Consider the following 22,466-nt stretch of genomic DNA (forward strand, 5'->3'; position numbering starts at 1 on the left):
GAGTGTTAATTTAAAATGAAATTGAAAAGTTGAAAATTCAAAATTAAACTTTGGATTAGTCGTCAAATCACAGTGAAATTTTGCGGTAACTTTTCGGATTAAAAGTAAATTTTAACAAAATGTAAACAGAAAATATGGCGTAACAACTTAACAAAAATTAAAAACTTACTCGTCCATTGTCGTTCTTTTCTTTAATTTTGTATCACTGTCCGTTCGTAATTTAATTTTTTTTTAAATTTAAATATTTCTCAAGTCTTTTTATATTTAATATAAAATTGTTTTTCTTTCTTTTATAAATTGCATTTTATTATAAAGAATTTCTTTTACGTTTGAATATTTTTATTTATTCGTAATCCATTTCGCGAATGGCATGCGATTTTTATCTTCAAAATTTAATAATTTTTTTTTTCTTATGATCCATTTTAAGGTCTATAAGCACTCAAATTTTTATATTAGGGATATTGTTAGTGTGGGGCTTCGGGTGAAATGATAACATCAGATACAGAAATGTTGAAGAGCAAAAATTACTTGAACTAAAGTTGAACATGGGCGTGGGGTAATTTGGCACACGGTGATAAAACAACGCATTTTTCAACTATGTAAAAGGTGAAAAGGAGTCATTATGTCGATGACATGGCTAAAAAGCATTTGCAGCAATAAACTTGCGTGTGCGAGTTCACCTCTTACGTAGTTCAAAAACGGATTCTCTTGGCACCGTATGTCAGATTCCCCGATACAATTCCACTCCCCCTCAAAATTGTGTGCAGGGAAAAGATTCTAAGATCGAGCTGCCTAAGAGTTATACAGCAACGTGAACTAATTTTGAGAAAATTCGGCGATTTGTTGACTATGTTTTTGTTTGATGTAAGAAGGTAAAAAGTGAAGATATGTCAGAAGGTCATGGAAACATTTCTTTGGCAACTTTTTTCTTCGATATAGAAGTAAATTTAAGAGTTGAAATGTTGTACGAATATCAGCTATTGAACGTTCAACGACTGGAGTATAGGCACCGGTTGGTGTCGCAGCACCTTCGGGAGTGAAATTTATCGGTAACGGTAAATTTCATACAAATTTGTTAATGTTTGGGTCCACTATTCAATACTTGGAAGTATAATTCGTGATATACAATTGATTCACCGAATGTGAGAGGTTTTAGCGGGATTTCAGTAAAAGCTCAAGTAATTATGTTGCCCTATGAATACTGAATGGAAGGTAAATGGTGGAGCATATTTCATTAAGTGTGTGGGATAGGCAATTTACACTATTCCCGTTAGTTGGTTATTTTTATTTTTATTTTTAAAAGTTTGAATTGACTTTTTGTCATATTTATTTACGATCAATTACAGCAAAGAAACAATTTGATCAAACATTTTGGGAAGTTCCAATTGAAACATTGCAATGAGAATGTGTGTGCTTTGTGTGAGTGTTAGCGAATTTTCTTCGATTATAAATTGAAACCAATTCTTCAAGTTTTTCGTCGATATTTTCTTTTTTTATAAATTATAATTGCAATTATGTCCCTGTATCTTTAAATTTATAATCAAAAAATGCTCTTCGAATTTGCACGATCTTTACAAGAGGATATTATTGTTCCCTTTCAATCTTTCGCTGACAATTAATTGAAAAATGATAATTTTAAATCTTAATATGCTTCTTTCTGACGTGTATTTTGTGGTTATGTTTTATTATGTATTTTTTATTTTTATTGCACATTCACCGACCACAACTTTAAATATTTTATTTTCTGATTTCTTTAAAATGTTTTTTCTTCTGTCTTATCAGTTGAATTTTATCAAAAGATTTTTTTATTTAAATTATTTTGTCTCTAAGTTACATCTGCTCATTTAAGTTTTATTTACAAAATGATGTTTATTAAAGATAAAAATGGTAGACCAGGATTTGTGTAATAAATGAAAAAATTTCGCGTTTTTTTTAAATTTAATTAAATGTAGAAAAATGAGTCGTCTTCCATTTAAGAACAATGACTTTTCCATCGAAGAAATGTTCTTTTCTTTCTTCTTTATTTTAACATTTAAATCTTATTTATTCAATGAAATGGATGGATTTTTAATGCAATTAAATTTTAATAATAAACTTTCTACGATAATAATGGGTTTTGAGATGTCTGATGAATGATAAGTTAAAATTAAAAACTAAATTAACATCAAATTTATCAATTTATGAAACGTTTCGTTCATCAATTTGCAAAGTCGGTTGAATTTGTTTTTATACTATATTGCACTAGCATGTGGGACGAGAGTATAGTTTCATTTATACGATTTATATGTTTCCTATTTTAATAGACACAAGTTCTTGCCCAGAATTGCAAATTAGTCGATTTATGTTCCTTGGGACGAATTTCTTTTCAAATTAAATTCAAATTAAAAACAATTCACTCTTCAAATTCAGATCGCATTCGGCTCTTCTTGCGACATGTCGTACGCGGTAATGATTTACTTTCAAAACTGAACAATAGACAGGTTCTCTCGTTTTAACCTTTTAGCAAGCACTAAGCAATGGCCTACAATTAATAAGGTCTTATATAACAGTAACATGAATTGTTCAAATCAAATGAAGTAAATGATTTTGTGTTAAACACTAAAGTCACTGAAGTAATAAATTTGATAATTATACCGTAATAAGCTTGCCATTTCAAAAAGGTTACTAAAAAGAGTGCCGATATTAGTTCATTGTACCGGATACGAAAAACATTTCTATTTCGACTTGCGTCCTGTAATCAAAAGTTCGAAGTTACCAACTGTCTGGCACAAACTTTTCAACCATTATTTTAAAAATTTTATCCTTCATATTACTGCGTATACCAGGCCATAAATTTGAGAGAAATTTTAATCGATGTGGTACAGCTGAGACATTCACAAGTCTAACTAACGCTTAGCATTCTGCACATCATTAAGAAACACATATGGAAACCCAATTGGAAACTTTGAGATCATCTGTTATCGATAGCGATGACAATAATAAACATTAAACGCTAATGTGTTGCTTTTTAGCAAAATCTATGTCAACACAAATGAAGTAAAAGATTTTGCCTGAAATTGCTTGCAGTTTTTAACATTCAAAAGTATCGACATATTATACATTTCATATTTTTCCAACTTCTCTCATTTCTCCATAACGAGTATATGGAGAAATGGGAGAAGTAAGCAAAATAAGAAATGTATAATATGCCCATACTTTTGAATGTTAAAAACTGTAGATAAAAAAGAACTAGATTGGATGGTAGAGCAACTTTCACATTATAATCGAAATAATCTCTTCGTGAATAGTAAATATAGGACACATTTGCGTGTTTCAAAATACAACGATCGTCCACTTGACTAGTAAAGCTCTTACTTAACAAAACTAAAGTGAAGTTACGTTCGAAAGTACATTGAAATGGATATTGACAATGTATTTCTCTTGACTAACGAGTGGCACTATGACTGAAACTATTTGCAACGAATATCGGTCACTGGTCTTATAATTAGGTTCCCCGAATCTGGAATTCTGTCTGTCAATTGAGAGTTTAGGTTGATTGTTCCAGAACAAATAACTTTCAATAAAATTCACACGAAAACTGGACTTTTCAACTATTTATCCCTTCTCATGCTTATGTCTATTTAAATTCTATCGTCACTTTCGGGCCATGAATGTTTGCGCTGCGATAATTATTTTGTCAACCGGCGTAATGGCTAGTGACAGCCGCTAAAAACACAAATTTCTTTTTATACAAAATGTCTATACACTCGTTACATTTAAATTGCAATTTTCTAGGTTTTTATCAAGACAAAAAAGTAACTCTTCTAGAGCGCATAAGAATGACTTGTTTAATGTACCTACTTCCTTAATTTACTTAACTTACTTCTTCATCATCGCCATCTAGTCAACTCCCCTTTCTCGAATCACATTAAAACCTTATACTGTAAGTTCTTAAATTAAACAATACAATTCTAATATAAGTTACATTCCGTTTCTAAATCATGCACATTTCCCCCCTCGAATCAATCATTTTCACTTCTTCCGAAAACGTAAGTTTCTATTTTACTTTTGACCTTTTTTTATAGTTTTGTCTAAACGGGCTACGAGTTTATCTTTTTGCTAAGTTTTCTTCGTCTTTTTTATTAAATTTATCTTTTTATTTGTTCGACCATTTTAAAATCAATTTTTGAACTATTTTAGCTTGAGCTTTTTAATAAATTTTGGTTCAATTTCTGGGTCGATTTATTATTCGATACGTTAACGATCGTTTCATGATAGAGTGTAATGTTTCCGAATGCCATTCCATATTCAAAATCCAAAATATCAGTTCCTTCACAACGACAACTCAATTGACGCAAAAGAAAAACAAACGAAGAATTGGAAATGAGACTCAAGGATCCTTGCAGTGAAATAATTTTTTGGGTCATGACCGTAGCGGTACCATAGAAGTCATGACACACGATAATGGAATCTCAATCACTAAGCTCAACAAAAGATAGTAGTGAAATATTGTTTTATCTAGCCTTGAAAATCAGGACACCAAATAGTTCACAAACCTTTTCTTGTCATGCAGACCGAAGAGAATATTTAAACTAACAGTACTGGGTTATCACCAGTTTCTTCCTTGAGTTCTAATTCTGAATCTGATTCAATGTTGAAATGGAGCTAGAACACTTCAAGGTAAAACCATTCCAACTTTTAACACTACCCTGCTATACGTGCTAAGCATACGATTTCTTTTGGGAACGTTAAGGTGTGAATTGGCAAATCAATTGATTGACGATTCATCCGTACAAGGAAAACACGAAGGTTTTATTTATTGCACGGACAGCATTTTTAAGGATTTGCTCTTTACTTTCGACTTGTTGTTTCCTAATACCGTTGCCAATCTGCACTGAGAATGGATTCACGGGTGTTAGCAATATAAGTGCACGTATGACTATTTATTTGTAATGAACTGAGTCTTCAATCGATCGATATCCATTCCAAACTTTCGTTTAGAAAATGCCTATTAGAAACAGCAAGCGTATCCAACCAAATCATTGAATCTTTTACTTCATTTGTTTAAAGTATCTCCTAGTGTTTGAGACGAAATCTATTACCTTAATAGTTCTGTCATACATTCATTATATGGAAGAGAACACTGACCAGAGCTTATTTCTGACGTCGCTTTCGATAGCAGATGACTGATCAGAATTTTTAGTACTAGCCGTGCATTAACCTAAATATGAAATTTTCAATTTTAGATGGAAGAAATGGAGCGATATTTCGGATTTAATTTTTAGGCGATGCGTCAGCTTCATATCCAAAACATTACATCGATGTTGATTTGAACTTTGGTTAGAACATTTTTCTATTTTGATTTTTAATTAATGTTGAAGTGACTTGAATGATTTGATCTCTGTAATTTAATAGGACTTACATACTATTTTATAGTTTGAATTGAATTGTGTTTTTCTGTGATTGATTAACAATGTTTTCCATATATATATAATTAGTAAAATGGTATATAATGATCACCGTAATAAGTTAAAACGAAAAACAAAAACGAACAAAAAAATGTTGAACACTTTTTCCCTTCCCTCATTTATATTCTTGAATTTCTCAAATTTCCATTTTTTGTTAGTTTGCTGAATTAATTTAGTCTCGATATTTACCTAGACCACACTGGTCAATTCTTGCAGCGATGTTTGATGCTGATATTTCTGTTGCTGACCGGCAATGGATAGTCTGACTACAACGTCTCTACCATGTCTACCGCGTCAAGCAGCCCCACACGGCATGCCAGTGATTGGATTATTATTTGTGCTGATTCCGCATGCTTTAAGTTCGGTAAATATTTCGGTAAAAAAGCCCGGTTCAGCGTTTATTCGAAGCATTTTGCCACTAAGTCGATTCACAATTAGAAGACATCTGAAATAACGGGAAATTGAATAACCATACTGAAAGGCTTCGTCTCTTCATCGAATGACTCGATATTTACCTATCCCAGAATTTATCTTTGGAATCTTCGACCAAAAACGGTTTCAACGGATAACTGATTTCATTTCCCATGTACGAGTATGACAAATAAAGGCATGTTAAAACAGATGCTTGCAGTTCTGACTCTTTGGTCTCTTCACCGTCGACCAATTCACGCACTAACATATAGACGAATACAACGTTTGCTGGATTTATAAAAGCGACATCCTGAAAATGAAACGAGAAATTGGAAATTTTCGATTTAGTTTTTCGATTATACTTGTCCGCAACGCTTAAGCGTGATAAAGAGCAGGGCCTATTTTTGGAAATGTCTAAAATTTCTCTAGAGCCTTTAGATGGGCATTCCTCACTTATATTAAAACAAATTTTGTTTTAAAGTAATTTTTTGAATGCTTCATACTCTACTTCTACAACTATTTACGGCTCTGTCTCTCGAAAATGAACCATTGTATAACCTTTCGAAAATCTCAACTTTTCAACTTCGACGAGTCTCCACCAGCTTCCCTTGCACCCATGGGATCAATTTTTTGTGTCTTTACCATTAGCATTCCATCCCCTACCGATTACAACTTTATCAGTTCTTCATCACTCTCCTCGCAGTCTCAAAAATCGAAATCAAAAAAATTCCAGGACTCCGAACTGATGACTACTGTCCAAAAATGTCAAAGTTACCTTCAAGCCACCAAGCCACCTTCAGTTGAAAAGCACTTCTGCCTCCCTGATGGAATCATTATCATGTATTTATATCTCATAAGAGCATGAGTTTTCTAACTTCCCTATCTGGATTCAATTAAGCAAAAACAACTAATGCCCTAACTTCAATGCACTCCACATTAAGTGCACACCATTAAAGGTGTCATTAATTCAATCGACCTCATCGAAGATCAAGGTACGAAGTCTCTCTTTCCAACAAAAGTCACGTCAAACGTAAGTTAAATTGAAGTACCAACCAACATAAATAAACAGCAAAACAACATTTCCCTATCGATTTTCCATTCCATTGATACGCGAGTCGTTTAATAATAGACACAAATCGTTGTTGTAATAAGAAAAAAATATGAAAATATGAAAATCGTTCGTCTACGTCACCATTGTCATGTTTTCTCAAGCCAATCCATTATGGTAAATAGACACATTGTTAGAACATCAAGTGGCAGAGTTAGTTTTTGAATGATTGCAGTATAATTTGCCTCACACGTCACATTATGCTCTAAATGATTTGTGACTTGGAGAGGATTTATAATAATAGACATAGAATGCGACGCGTCGACGGTAAATGCAAATTGATTTTCTCTTGATAATAATTTTGTAATTACCTGCCATCCTTGTAACAATAGGCTTCGATCGACTGCTCTTAACCACATAACGGCATCTCCGGCTTGAAAATCTCGTAATTTTCTGCATCTATCATGTAGAAACATTCCCAGGCACTTAAGCAACTCGGATGTTGAGGCCTGTTGTGTTAAGAAAAATTGAAATTATAATACAAGCATTTTCCGTTTAGAGTCAGGGCCTATTTTCGTGAAATTGATTCTTGAAAATTATCGAAATTTTGAAAATTCTCAGAGGTCGTGAATTTTAGAATTTCAAACATTTTAAAGAATTTCGAGAATTTTCAGCAGGTCTTCCCAGTGAATTAGCACAGTTGTCCAGATTCATTTTTCGAATAATGCAGATTTTTTACCCAAAAATTTACTGCTATTTCGTACACAAACTTCAATCTCATAAATTGTATTCAGCACAGGGACTATTTTTAGGATAACAATTTTCCCAATTTTTCCGAAATTTTTAACGTTTCCAACATTTTCCCATTTTTATCCAGAAATAATTTTCGGGAAAATAAGGAAAAAGTTTTCCCAAAAATATTCCCTGATTCAGCATAAGCTCAAGTTATTTCTCCGAGGAATCGCAATGTCCCCTTTAAATTGAATGATCCATTTTGGTCTTAATTTTTCCGACTCATCCGTTCATGATTTTTGGAAATTTTATGTCCTCCCGGCAACCACAACGAAGAAATTTTTAGCGTGTCATTTAAGTGACAAAATGAATTTTTTTGAACAAGTAATGCTGAGTTTAAGAGTTGAATACTGTTTGGTTAGGGTATTGTTTTTGGCCGAATTTGTTACAAGTTCCACCACCTATTGGCTATTGATATTGTTAATCTGCCACTGACAAACATATCTAAAATAGTCGTCGAATCTATTACTTCATTTGATCTAAATATTTTTAACGTATTGAAATAACATCTTTTACTTCATTTGTTTTAACATAACGTAAATTTGGCTATATAAGAATATAGAGATAACTGCTCATTACTGTTTACGCTGTCGATAACAGATGATCGTGATCTTAAGACTGTCAGTGTATATAAAGGCCCGTCTCAGGTGCGAGAGCCTAGCATACAATTTGCGAATAATTTCAATCAGTCGTAGTAAAGCAGTGCAAAGAGCGATTTAGGTTAAACATAATTGAATTTAGAAATTTTCGATTCGTTTCTACAATTTACTTAACACAGATTTTAACAATGAATGAAAACTAATTCCAGTTTGATAATTGAATTATGTGTTTTGTCACATTGTGCGGTATTTTACTGATATTTCTCTGCAACGTAAATACAATTATGTTGCAAATTCGAAAATAAACCAGCCACAACGAAAAGGATTTATAATTCGACGTTGTAACCCATTTTATGGGATTCTTTTTCGTTTGTTCTGAAAATGGAATTTGATATTTTCCTATGTTGCGGTTTGGTGGTGTGGTAGTATGTAGATAAAACACGAACAAACAAACAAAAAAAAGAAGATGAAAATCCATGTGGATGTGGTTATGTGAGAGGAAAATGTTTTCGATATCCTGTCAAACACACTTGGTGTCATGTTACGAGATTCAAGTTCGAGTAGAACGGAACGGAAATGAAAAGGAAAATTTTTATTTATGCGAAAGAGTCATACTGGTTAAATCAGCGTTGTAAATCATCAGTTGGAGACTATATGCTTCACCATCTGATCGAAACGATGTTTACGAGTTTTTGATGAAAATATGTGCCATGACAAATACACCACCACTGGGGGCGTAGGTGGTTTTTCTCATGTTATTTTAAAAGAAAAAGTTTTTTCTTTTAATAAAAATGCTTTCTGTTACATCCTACACAAGACATAAAAATGACTTTCACGGCACGTTTATTATTTACAGACTATCTAATCTGATACTTCTGTCTAAGTATTTGCACCAAATTATTTGAAAATCTTTTACTTCATTGGTTTGAACAAATGTGTTAATATGTATAGCAGAACACTATTCAGTGACCATCGCCTATTTTTCCCTTAGCTATCGATAACAGATGACATAGCCATTCGTAAAATGTTTTAATGTGTAGGCCACGGTGAGCTTGAAAAAACTTTTAGTCGAAAGTATTTACACATGGGATTTTTTTCCTGAAATGAGTCTATCGAGGTCCCAGCATTCTATTTATGTGGAAATTAAAATCGCCGAACTGTATCTTTTTTGATGAAGTGCTATTTTTCTGATGAAAATGTACCCCGGCGAACTTTGGCGACTTTTGCCGCCTGTGAATTAAATGTTTTTCGATACAATCAATCATTTTTAGTTAGTCCGAGGCCAGAGCTCTCCAACCATACCATGTACGACACATACCGAGTGGAAAAGGTTGATCTGATACCTCTTTAAATGTGTTGAATACGCCCTACTCGAAAGTACGAGAAAACCATCAAAATTCTAGTGTTTTCTCGGTTAAATTGTTAATGGTTTAGGTTGATTATGTGCTCTATGATTGGTTTTGAGAGACTATAGTTGAAATATGATTATATCAGGGGACGAACTCAATTTTTAAATGAAAATTTATTGGATATGCAATGCAAACTAACAATTCAATTTCAACCAGGGTAATATATTTTCCAGAAAGTAACGAAAAACAAAATATAAAAAATCATATTTCTTAACTACAAAACAAAAATCAAAGTATAACAGTTCACTGGTTCAGATGTGTAAAGAATTGAATTCACAAATATACTGTAATAATTTTTTAGGGTAATCTGAGTGACTTTCATGTACTTTATATTTACTCCACACAACTTTAAACTCATAATGTACGGACTCCATAGCTTGTTCAGAATAAAAGCCTAGAGCTCTCTGGTGTTTTAAACAAAATTCCGGCACATGATAAAATACAGCCATTGTGGTCATAATTTTCGATATACAATTGTTGTGCTGAGAGATATTTTATGATTTTTGTACCTTTTTAAACACTTTATAACATTCTTTTCAGGTAAAACAATCATTTCATTCAATTTTATTTTAGGGCTCGTTACTTGTGTAAGTTTTAAGATAATAAAATTAACAATTTAACCGAGAAAACACTAGAATTTTGATGGTTTTCTCGTCAGGAGGAATAGGTGGTTTGCGACCTAGGCATTTAAAAGATCTAATATCTTTTACATGTGGTGAGTCCGCGAATCGTTTGTTGAGGGCAATAGCTTCCTTGGTGGATATAGTTAAGTATGGAAAGGTTCAACATGATGTGTGTAGGATCTTTTTTGGAGCCTCTTTGACTGCACTTATGAAAGGTGAAGACGATGTAAGGCCGATAGCAGTAGGTATTGTTTGGAGACGTTTAACAGGTAAGATTGCCTGTTATAATGTTAGAGATAACTTAGTTCAAAAGCTCAAACCCTTTCAGTTAGGTTTTGGGGTTAAAGGAGGAGCGGAGGCTTTGGTTCATGCGGTACGTCAATTTTGTACAGCTGATCATGGTGAGCCGATTGCTTTAGTTAAGTTTGATTTTGGTAATGCCTTTAATAATATGTTTAGAAAGTTTATGTTAGGTGAGGTGAAGGATATTTGCCCAGAGTTGCTTCCTTTGCTTCAGCAGTCGTATAGGCTCATTTCGAATCTTTATTTTCTTGATGAACCATTGTTCTCGAAAAGAGGATTCCAGCAGGGTGACCCTTTAGGCCCTCCAGGTTTTTGTATTGGTATTATGAGAATGACTCATTCTCTTAGCTCTAGGTTAAATGGGTGGTATCTTGATGATGGTTGTGTTGGTGATGTACTATCAGTAGTACTAAGTGATATTAGGAAGGTTCTGGCTTTTTGTGAATTGTCTGGTTTGCCTTTGAACACGAATAAGTGTGAGGTTTTCTTCATTAATGCTTCTGGGGACGATGAGACCCGCATGTATGCTGAAATTTCTGCATTATTGCCAGGTATTAAGAAAGTTGATGAGTCTACGCTTGAAATATTAGGCTCACCAATCTTTGAGTCAGGGTTAGAGAGGATGTTTTCGTCTAAAATTGAAGCGATCAAATTAATGTGCGATCGTTTGAAATTGATGGACGTCCATCCGGCTCTTTGTGTTTCGCTAGGCAGTTGTAGGTTCAATTATTTGTTGCGCTCTTCTAAGGCGTTTCTGTTAGTCGATCGCTTGAAGGAAGTTGACGAGATCTTCCGTTCAACGCTTGAAGCCATCACGAATGTTAAGATGGGCGATTTTCAATGGAGTCAGGCATCTCTCCCTTTGTCCTTTGGAGGTTTAGGGATCCGGAAGGTTGAGGACCTGGCATCCCCAGCCTATTTGTCGTCGGTGTATTCTTCATCAGAATTGTCAAACCAATTATTGGAGAAATTTGATTTTAAAATAATTGATGACGCTATTCTAGGGTTAATTGAGGTAATTCCTCGAGATTTTGTTCCACAGAGTGATGAAAATAAAAAGGTACAAAAGAATTGGGATATTCCGAGGATCATGGATAAGTTTGGTTGTATGTTGGAATCTAGTGAGCCCGTTACTCGTGCAAGATTACTTGCGTCATCTACTAAAGAATCTTCAAAGTGGCTGCAGGTGGTCCCATCGAGTCAATTGGGCTTACTATTAGATAACAATACAGCTAGAATTTCCGTTGGTCTTCGTTTAGGCTCTCAATTGTGCGAAGAACATAAATGCCTCTGCAGTAAGATGGTTAAGAAGGATGGATTACATGGCTTATCTTGTAAAAAAAGCGGAGGATGGATACCAGGACATGATGAAATAAATAAAATCTTTTCTCATGCATTTTCTTCAGCAGGTTTTCCAAATATAATACAGCCTCCTGGGATCTCTAGAGATGACGGTAAAAGACCGGATGGTGTGACTCTAATTCCATGGAGTCATGGTAGACCGATACTTTGGGATGTTACCGTTAGAGATACTCTAGCCCCTTCTTATGTAAATGAATCTTCAAAGAAGGCTGGTGCAATAGCAGATAATGCGGAAAGACATAAGCATAATCATTACCAACTTTTAAAAGAAAATTACTTTTTCACTCCTATTGCATTTGAATCACTAGGTAGCATGGGTCCAGAAACTAGAATATTTATAAAGAAATTAGGATCATTGATGCGACGGGCTTCCGGTGAATCGCGTTCTATGGATTACCTATTACAGAAGGTTTCTATTGCCATTCAACGAAGGAACGCTAGCTGCATTTTGGGAACATTAGGAACGAATAGAATTGATGATTTTTATTTATTGTAAACTTGTTTTTTGAAAAGATCGTTTTTTTGCTGGTTGCGCCTAGCAGCCTTTTTTTCGCTATATTGAATAAATCATAAAAAAACTTTCGACTAAAAGTTTTTTCAAGCTCACCGTGAGGCATCATGTACGTTGTATTTACATTGTCTGCGATGAGAATGTAAATGAAACTTACATGTTAGGTTTTTCGATGATTTACATGCTATGCGCGATCATTTACATGCGCTGGTCGGAAATTTTTCGATGATTTTGTTTATGTTTTCACTTCACACAAACCACGACATAAATTAGAATCTACACAGGCAGAACTATTTTTTGGTACACCTGCCATCGATAACATAATTTATAGTTTAAAACAACAAAATCAAAAATTTTGCACTGAAACTGAGAATGACAACAACAAAGAAGTCAATTAAATATAGCCGAAATGGCGTCCACAACCGATGACTACTAAATGAAAATAAAATTTTAGTTCAAAATTGTTAGAAGTGGAAAGGTTCCGAAATGCTGTTTTATGCAAAATTGTTTCGTAGTTTTCATCTTAGACAATGTAAATACAACGCACAGGATGCCTACTAAAGAACAGTACAGAAGAGCCTATGTGAATGTGTAATACATGTGTGCGAAATTAGGCGGTTCGCCTTCGGCTCACACGCCACAAACATCGCACACATGTATTACTCATTTACATAGGCTCTGCTGTAATCTACTATTAAACCTCTCATATGATTTATAATTTCTCATTATTAAGATTGCAAAATGTTTTGAAATTATATTAGGAGAATCGAGCTTTTAACAAAGTTATCTCTTCGGTTCGTATATAGTACATTTTCTACCTTGGTGTATATTTCGAGAATAACTTCGTATGTACAATTGTATATAACGAGCGCCAGCGAGTGTATATACAATTGTACATAAGAAGTGATTCGAGAAATATACACCAAGGTAGAACAATGTTTTATCTCCTGCAAGCTGATATTTCATACATTAGCGAAATAACCACAAAAATTTGGATTTAAAACTAATTAATTAAGCCAATGACATTATAGTGGGATAGACAGGCCTTCTATGTCAATATTTTGTTCTATAGTTGAAGCAAAAACAAATACGAAATATTTGATAGTGTGCGTGAGTACCTTAAATTTATGGTACTTACGTATTTTTGAACTTATTTTCGAATGTGGGCGGGAGAAAAATTGTGCACTTTTGCCTTGCTATTGGAAAGAACTTTTTTTCATCAAATAACATATTTATTCAACTGAAATCCATATTTATCCATTTATTGTCCATGGAATTGGACTAACTTAGTGGTTTTGGATCGAATAAAATTGGAATGCATTTCCATTGTTTGCAATTTACCTATATAATTCAATTTGACTTTCAAGTATTCTTCCAGAATACTGCGAATCAATAAATATCGGTGATTTTCTAATGGATCACATTCCTTTACATGCTCTTCCATATTATTTAACAGCTTTGGTGGTACATCACGGAAACACTTGTTTAATATTGATATATACATTTGGCTCTGCGAAAATTGTTTCTTTTCGTCGGCCAATTGTATATTTTTTTCGGCCAATCTACACAAAACAACTACAGCTTGTCTTGGAGTGCATAGTCCACCATGTTTACCGAAATTCTTTTTGTCGATCAATACTCCTCCTCCTATCATTGGATTTTCGTCTAATGCCGCAATGCACGATTGACAAATCAGTTTACGTCGAATTGATCTTTCGACGAATCCTGCGATATAGACAACAGCGTCCGAAACAACATCATGTAATCCATGACTAGCTATCGCATTTTTAAAGTCCTTAGACAGAATCGATGGGTCATATAGTTCCTTATCATCAGGTATAGCCGCAATAATCTTCGAAGTGGATGAAACAGTCAAAACACTCGTATTATCCACCGGAATGCAATTTGCTGACGATGGTGATGAAATCTCATTGTGTATAATGAGCTGTTTGTACGCAGACCGGAATTGAATCGCATTGGGGTTGTTGTTGAATCCATGACGACTTCGAATTGACGCAAAGAATGTTTCGAGGTGATCTTGGCTAAGTTTGAACGTAAGCAGATATTCCATTGACCCATTTTTAACGTGATCGTTGTACAGATTGTGAATTGCGCTCATGCTTTGAAGAAAACCGAAGAATCCAGTGTAGCTCTTGGTATTGATTATTTTTCGTTTGTGAAGCTTTAGTCTAAGAATGTACTTCGCTGCCGTATCGAAAAATTCAAATGTTTCCTTAGCGGAACTGGAATCGATTGGACGCTTGTCATATTTACCGAATTTTGATTTTGAATTACACATATCGAACAATCGGTTGAATGTACGAATAAATGTAATGGTAGGGCCACAATTTTTAAAGTCTGGATTCTTTTCTTGCAAAACTTCTAAAGCATCTGCAACACTTCCACTGAGAGTCTGCGCCGCAAGTCTGACATTCATTTTTTTGCAACTGAACTGCACGTGTTGTTTAGTGAGTCTGTTTCCCAATCGTATTCGATGTTTTTCTTGTAGCTCATGCAGCATCCTAATGTATCGCCATTCAATAGGACGACCCTGAGCATCGTGCAAAATTTTTTTGCTGGCAAGAGTGTTTCTAACCAGCTTCAGCATATGACAAACATCCCAAATTATTTCAATTCGATCATTAGTAACAGGATGGTAAAAGTGCGTGGGGTTTTTCATTTTGCGATTCAAATTTTTTACCATGGACACATTTGTTGCAGCACCATCGAATATTAAAGCCACAACCAAAACATTATTTTCATGAAGAATTCTTAATATTCCGTTCACAATTCCAGCTTGTTCTTTAGCATTCAATCCATTCGTTAGGTAGTATGCCACTGGAATTTTGAAATTGGCATTCAAAGCCGTTAGTAGGATTACCCAGGCTTTCGTTGCAGCAATAGTGTGGTCACGTTTAATGTCGTTTCCGCCGAAGTCGACATAGCCAAAATATTTCTTCTTTGCAAAGTTGAATTCAATTTGTTTTCTTATACTCATCTCATCGATTGCCATGCAGAATCTGAGCTGCTGCCCCTTGTCTTGAAAGTCTTTAATCTTCACATTAAGAACGTTTAGTGCTTCTTTTGTAATTCCGGGATCCCCGTTTACTGACTCACACCATTTTCGAATGGTTCTTGGTGCAGGCAGTTTATTTTTGAATTTGGTTCTAACGTATCGATATGCTCGCGGCGAATAGAAGTGTAATGTAAGAGCAAATCTACGAACTTCTGGCGGGTATTCATTGTTCAGTCGTCCTTTTTCGATTGTTTTCATTATTGATTCATCTCCACACTGTAAATTATTAGAATTGTACTGTGAGTTCAAGATCAAGAGCACAAAGTAGACAAGACAAATTAATACCAGACAAGAAACACGACAGTGACTACGACTACACAAATGATACGTTGGACGAAGACCATGTCAAGAGAACACTGTGTGTCCACAGAAATATACCTCAAGTAGTTCGACTGCGTTCTCGGAAACCATATTTTTCTTCTTCAAGTCTTCTAGTAAGCCTCTCAACGACAGAATCTTCTTTTGTTGACGTCGGACTTTTTGAGCAGAGACTTTGATTCTTCGTCTTTGTGTTATGACGATTTTTTTCAATGACGAAATAAATTTTTTAGAAGACTTTGGTGTCAATTCAACGTCGCTTGGAACATCTCCAGGAAAATGAAGTCGTTTGGGTCGAAATTTGGAACAGATCTGGTTTTGACTACTTGGAGATTGATTTTGATTTTGAATATTCTCAATTTGTTCTTTACCATTCGGATGTGACATATCGACGGAGTTTTGGACTTTGTCTGAAGGGAGAACAGAATTATTTTTGAAAGTTGTCAATCGAAATTCGTAGCTTACATTCAGTAAATGGAAAGAACTTTTTAGGCGTCGTCGGTGTTGAAAGGGGCTGATCATTCATTCTTCTTTTTCTTCCATTTTCTTGACGATTAACTGCAGTAAACATATCTACATCAGACCGAGCTTCTTTTTTTATCGAATTAGCGTGTCCACAATTCTCGCAGAAAAAGAAATTTCCAGCAACTTCGTCACCAGCGATTCTATCTTGCTCATCATTCAGTGATTTTGATCTACGCATTCAGAACAGTCATACATAGAACAACATTCATACAAATGAAAAACTTACGGCTCCAGATTTTCTTTTTGCTTTAATTGCAAGACATTCAAGACATTAGCATTTTCCGACTCTTCCAACAATAAATATTCAGTATCTATGCCATCTGAATTCGGAAATATTGTTGGTACAGCCATTTTCGACAAAGATGATCGGCATTTGTTTTGATTAATGTCTTCCGGCTTAAAATGTTTTTCGCAGATCCGGCAATTGTCATTCAATTCGCTAGCCAACGATTGATTATTTGAATGCTGCAACGCATTAATCCAAGCTTCTCTCGCATTTTGATTTACGGGAAACCTTTACAAACAAATCGTAAATTTGACGAATCTATAAATTGAGGTTATGAATGTTGTTTTACTTAAAAAGTGAAATTTTCTCAGTTTCCTCATGAAGGTTCAACTTGGAGTTGCAACCATGAACGATACAATGCCGCATTTTTTATTATATTTGATTTTGAATGGATATAATTATGAATACCTTAAGAAAGACTTAAGTAAAGCAACGAAAACAATAATTTCGTACAAGTCAACAACAGTTTAAGAACCTGTCAAACGAAATTGAAATTTTTGAGTGTGTGAGTAAAAAATGTATAGTATACTCAGTTTGCTTTTGCTTCACGATTTCGTCTACGTAATTCCTGTCTATCCCACTAATATGTCTTTGAATTAAGCATGTTGTTTTAAAACGCATTCACAACAAAAAAAAAACATCATACAGAGAATCCTTTATTTACTTACTCACACATATATACTATCCACCTCAACATTTCGTTCAAATCACATCATTCCGACTACTCTGATTATTTGATCGATGTAGAAGTGATTAACGAACCACTACCGACACCAATTGCATCGCGTTATGTGATTTGTTGGCGTAGTGGTCAGCATGTTTGGTTGATATGCTGCTGGACCCGTGTTCGCTTCCGCCGTTCGGCGATTTTTTTTTTTTTGCAAATATGTAGATGGAAAGTAAATTTACCCTAGGTGGGTTATGTGTGAATTATCCAATCGTATAGGCTGTGGTTATGTATGTGTTTGTGTTTATATGCAGAAACGCGTAATGTATGAAATATCAGCTTGCAGGAGATAAACTCTATTACTAACGTGAACACAGATTTAAGGTGTATGCAGCACATCCATTCAACCATCTGTATCGTTTGAAGACGATGGTGCACTGAGATAAACATGGATTCCATTGCAGTAGTTCCAACAATTTTTGTCGAGTTTGAATTTTACCTCTGAGCTGATGTGTCATATTACGATATTCAAGTTCGAATAGAACGGAATGTAAATGAATTTTTCGCAATTCCGGTCCATAATCATCACCTTTCCATGCATCCATTTAATGTCGTTTTGAAGGTATTTATTTCACAGTGCGTTTTTGATTATTTTTTTCGCACTTGGGCTTTTTCACATTTTTTTCGCACGCTACATAGCTTAGTACCTTTAAGAAAGACTAAATAAAAACTTTGCACAGACCAGGATTTGAACATCCAACACCAAAATTCTTCCAAACACCAAGCAACGACCATAGCCATTCGGCAACAGAGCCACACAATTATACAGAACGTATTGTTGAAGCGTACATACTAAGCATTGACTACTTGATTTTATTTAGCGCGTCTCTGTACATCACATTGCAATGTGTATATAGTGCAGGTTGCTTGATCGTTCAAATGAATTCATGTTTGCATGTGAATGTTTGGTAGAAATTTTGTTAATATTTTGCATTGGAAAGGTGATTATGGCCCGAAATTGCGAAAAACGTTGTATCTACCACGGTAGGTATGAAGGTATTTTTTCGCACACGACGTCTTGTCGACCTCGGCTTCGCCTCGGATCGACAATCGACATCTAGTGCGAAAAAATACCTTCATACCTACCTTGGTAGATAAATAACTATTTATTTATGCAAAAGAGTCATACTGGCTAAATCAGAGTTTTTAGTCATCATTTGGAGACTATATGCTTCACCATCTGATCTGATGTTTACGAGTTTTTGATTAAAATATCTGCCATGCCGAATACACCACCACTGGGGGCATTGAGGGATTTCTTATGTCATTTTAAAAGAAAAAGTTTTTTTTCCCACACAAAGACATAAAAATGACTTTCACTGCACGTGTACCATTTTCAGACTGTCAAAGCTTCGTTCTGTCTCAGAATTTTGACCAAATTATTTGAAAATCTTTTACTTCGTTAGTTTGAACAGATGGCTTACCGTATAAGAGGAAACAAGCCAGAGTCCATCGCTTATTTTTCTCGTCTCCGTCGATAACAGATGACATAGTAATGGATGACATATTAGTTAGCAACGCACTTCAAGCATGAGCGTTACTCTAAATAGGGACTTGACAGTGTGTCATACAGCTGTAATACACTGTTAAAAAACCATTTCATACAAAATAGTACTCTATTTGGCAGCTGTCGACTATGATCACTTTTGCTTGCAGTGCGTTGTAGTTAGTCATGTTTATGATTTTCAACCTTTGATTGTCTCCTCAGAGTTCACAATGTTCAACATTGAATGTTGTCTAATTTATGATTTCTCATTATTGAGATTGCAAAATGGAGAGAATCTAGCTTTTCACAAAGTTATCTCTTCGGTTCGATAGTGTTTACGGTACAAAGCACATCCATTCAACCATTTGTAACTTTTGCAGACGATGATTCGATTCCATTGCAGTAGTTTCAAAACTTGTTGTCGAGTCTAAATTTTAACTATGAGCTTCATATGAGACTGAAACTCCTTAATTTTGAATGCGAAGTGGAATTTCATCAAAGAAAATGAGATCGGGTACTCTTAATGACCAGATTATTGTGGTAGTTCAGGCAAACAAAGGCGAAAATTTAATTGGATTTTGACTTTGCCAAATTTTTGCTGAACGAAATTTTTCGCAGACTGAAACGGATAGAAATCTCCGTTGATCGCATCAAATAAAAGTAGTTACATGGTTGAATGAATCGTCAGTGCCATTAAACCGTAAAATTGAATTAGGTACTTTTCGAAATAAAAAAACGAAAAAAAAGTGCCACAAAAGCCAGACGTACAGTACATCATGGTGTACCTATATATAATCACAGAGATCCTTTCCAGTTGTGGCAGTCTCTGTGAACTTTTTTATTTTCATTTTTTTCCTCTGCCTGGCATTAAATTTGTCAGATACTACGCGACATATTCATAACACTTCCATGTTTTGAATATGCGCAATATCGCCAAGTATGGATGGATGCTTTTTTATACAACTGACGATATATCTGAACCATCTGAACTGAATGTACCAAAAGACCTCTGTACTAATTCACAAATGATACCAACTCTCAATATCCTCAACACAGACACCATATTCTCCCCCCATGTAATTATAGTATAGTATAGTACCTGTATTACAGTCTTTCTGGGTCCATGACTATGTTGAGGATGCGTAATAGCCGTTTGCATTGGCAATGGCAGCGATAAAGGTAATTTTGGTGCCAATTTATCGGTTTGCTGTGCATTATTGGTATTATTAGCCCGTACAAGATCTAATGCCAACAATGCTTTCGGTGCACCAGGCGTAAAATACACTTGCTGCTGATTGTGTTGGATATTTTTGTTTTTGTCAACAACTAACGGATGAATGGCGTCCACCAATGGCTGCCGAAATGTTGCCGTTGGTAGATTTGCTGCCTTGTTTTTATTGTTGTCCAATTTCTTTTTCCCATGCGATGCAGCCAATCGTTTCCAGGACAGAGCGTTTATGAACAGCGAATGCTTTTTCAGATTCTTCTCCAACGCATTCTTTTCCGACAAAATTCTCGCACTGTCCATATTACGTTCCGATGCAGTCGGATTGATGTTGTTCCCATTGTTGTTGATGTGGTTGTTGTGTGTCTGACCCATCAAAACTAGATTCGCGTTGTTATTAGGCACAGGACATAAAGATTTGTTATTTTCGCGATTTTTCACATTGTTTAGCTGTTCGTAGGAGAAATTATTTAACGGATAATCGGCCGAGCTCGATGTGCTCAGACCGCTGCTATGATGGTGTGTCGAATAGACTGGACGACGTTCTCTTGGACTGAAAGACAGTACGGTACCCATACTTGTGCTAAATTATTTCCGATGTTTCGTTTCGTGTTCCACTTTTATCTTTAAATTAAATTTAACTTTTCGCACTAAACAATTGAACTATTACGAATGACACTGACACCAAAAAAATAAAACAACACAAATACTTCACAGACTTCACCTAGTTAATGCTTCATCCGCACCACAATTCCATACAATCGTTTGGTCACACCAAATATTTTTCATTTGCTTACTCGGGTGGATACAGCAAAAACTGCGAATTTTATCACTAAACTTTGTCCGTCGTTCGAATTCTCCAATGTCTACGATATCAAATCGACAATATCACAGACGGCACAGCGGATCCATTTTTATTATTCAGTTTTCCATCAATGGTCTTTTATGTTGGAAAATTTCTTATTCAATTTCGACCGAAGTAAAAATGACGATAAAGAGGGTGAAGTCTTTTATTGTTTAGCTATCCGAATACAGTTCGCGAGCTTGTTTTTCGAGAAACAGAGAATCCCGAAGATCGATCGAAGAATTGACGCAGACGCTTTCGGGTGGCATTTCGGTGTATAATGCAAATACGTAATAGGGCATACAGAAAAACACATCCATAACAACTTGCTTGTGCGAAGTTTTCCACCCTTCATACAAACGCACACACACACATAGAGAGAGAGAAACACTGGAACACACACGCTCGCATTTTTATCAGGGTTGTCATGTATGTATGATACATATTTAGAACACCCCCCATATAGAAAATGTTCGTATTTTCCATTCATATATATAAGCCATCATCATAAGCCCCTGTTAAAATTGCTTTCGTTGTGTTAAATAGTAGAAATTCGATGGGGCTGCTTTTGCATATTTTCAAATAATATTATTGGCTTTATGTTATGGTATCTTAACGGCTGGCTGTGTATTTTAACACAATTTGCAATTTATTTTGAAAGAAGTGTATTTTCTCCTAGCATTCACATAGCGTTATATGCCATGGACTACGTACAATATAGCCATCACTTTGCTGCTGCTGGTATGAAATTATGACCTATCGATCGATACTATCGGAGTCAAAATGTTATTTAACGAGCTCTACGTTTATCTCGCCATCTAATTATGTTGTTCCCGAACAATTATGATTAGAGTTTACATTGGTGATACCGTAAGGTTATTAAGGATCCTTCTGGCAGGCGTTGTTGTTTCAATGACACTCAACTTTTCTTAGTTGTCTAGTCGTTTCTTTCGTTGTTTTTATATTACACTCTTTCAGTGAGAGTCGGGCTGATTTAAGTGATTATCGGGAGGAACTTGACGCTACAACAGAATTACTATTGTACTGGAGGACTTGATTATCTGATATTCAAAAGCAACATGAACGACAGCCTGAAACGGAAAGTATACGTTAAAATTAACGAAAGCGTCCGATAGTAAACTGAAAGTAGCACAACGACACGGCAGAGTAAAGTAACCCAGACAAGAGCAGTCGACGAGGGACCTACATTCATAAGTCGGACTTTGATTTTGGTGCAAAACGCTTTCTAATACGAATGCATGAATCGAATACGTGAACGATTATAACGGGATTTAGGTCCCTTCATTGAAAGCATTTTCGTCGTCTGCTCCTGACTCGTTCACTTTATTCTGTCGTGACAGCGAGCAATGGAACGGATTATGCTTAGGATTTCGCTCAGAGATAAAATAACAAATCAGTGGATTCGTCAACAAATGAAAGTCGTTGATGTAATGGAAAGGAGAGCATCTCTGAA

The 22,466-nt window shown here is 35.1% G+C and overlaps 1 protein-coding gene across 1 annotated transcript; it reads right to left on the reverse strand.

Moving 5' to 3' along the window:
• Window positions 1-4,124: 4,124 nt before the first annotated feature.
• On the reverse strand, window positions 4,125-21,183 carry LOC119078840 (cyclin-dependent kinase 5 activator 1). The gene is made up of 4 exons (XM_037186545.1): window positions 20,023-21,183; window positions 7,278-7,415; window positions 5,963-6,168; window positions 4,125-5,892 (listed from the first exon to the last, which is right to left on the reverse strand). The coding sequence occupies exons 1-4, from the start codon at window positions 20,722-20,724 to the stop codon at window positions 5,742-5,744; spliced, it is 1,197 nt and encodes a 398-aa protein (XP_037042440.1). The 5' UTR covers window positions 20,725-21,183; the 3' UTR covers window positions 4,125-5,741.
• Between the last annotated feature and the right edge of the window lie 1,283 nt (window positions 21,184-22,466).

This window comes from Bradysia coprophila, unplaced genomic scaffold (genome assembly GCF_014529535.1).
Source record: "Bradysia coprophila strain Holo2 unplaced genomic scaffold, BU_Bcop_v1 contig_297, whole genome shotgun sequence".
Classification (NCBI taxonomy): domain Eukaryota; kingdom Metazoa; phylum Arthropoda; class Insecta; order Diptera; family Sciaridae; genus Bradysia; species Bradysia coprophila.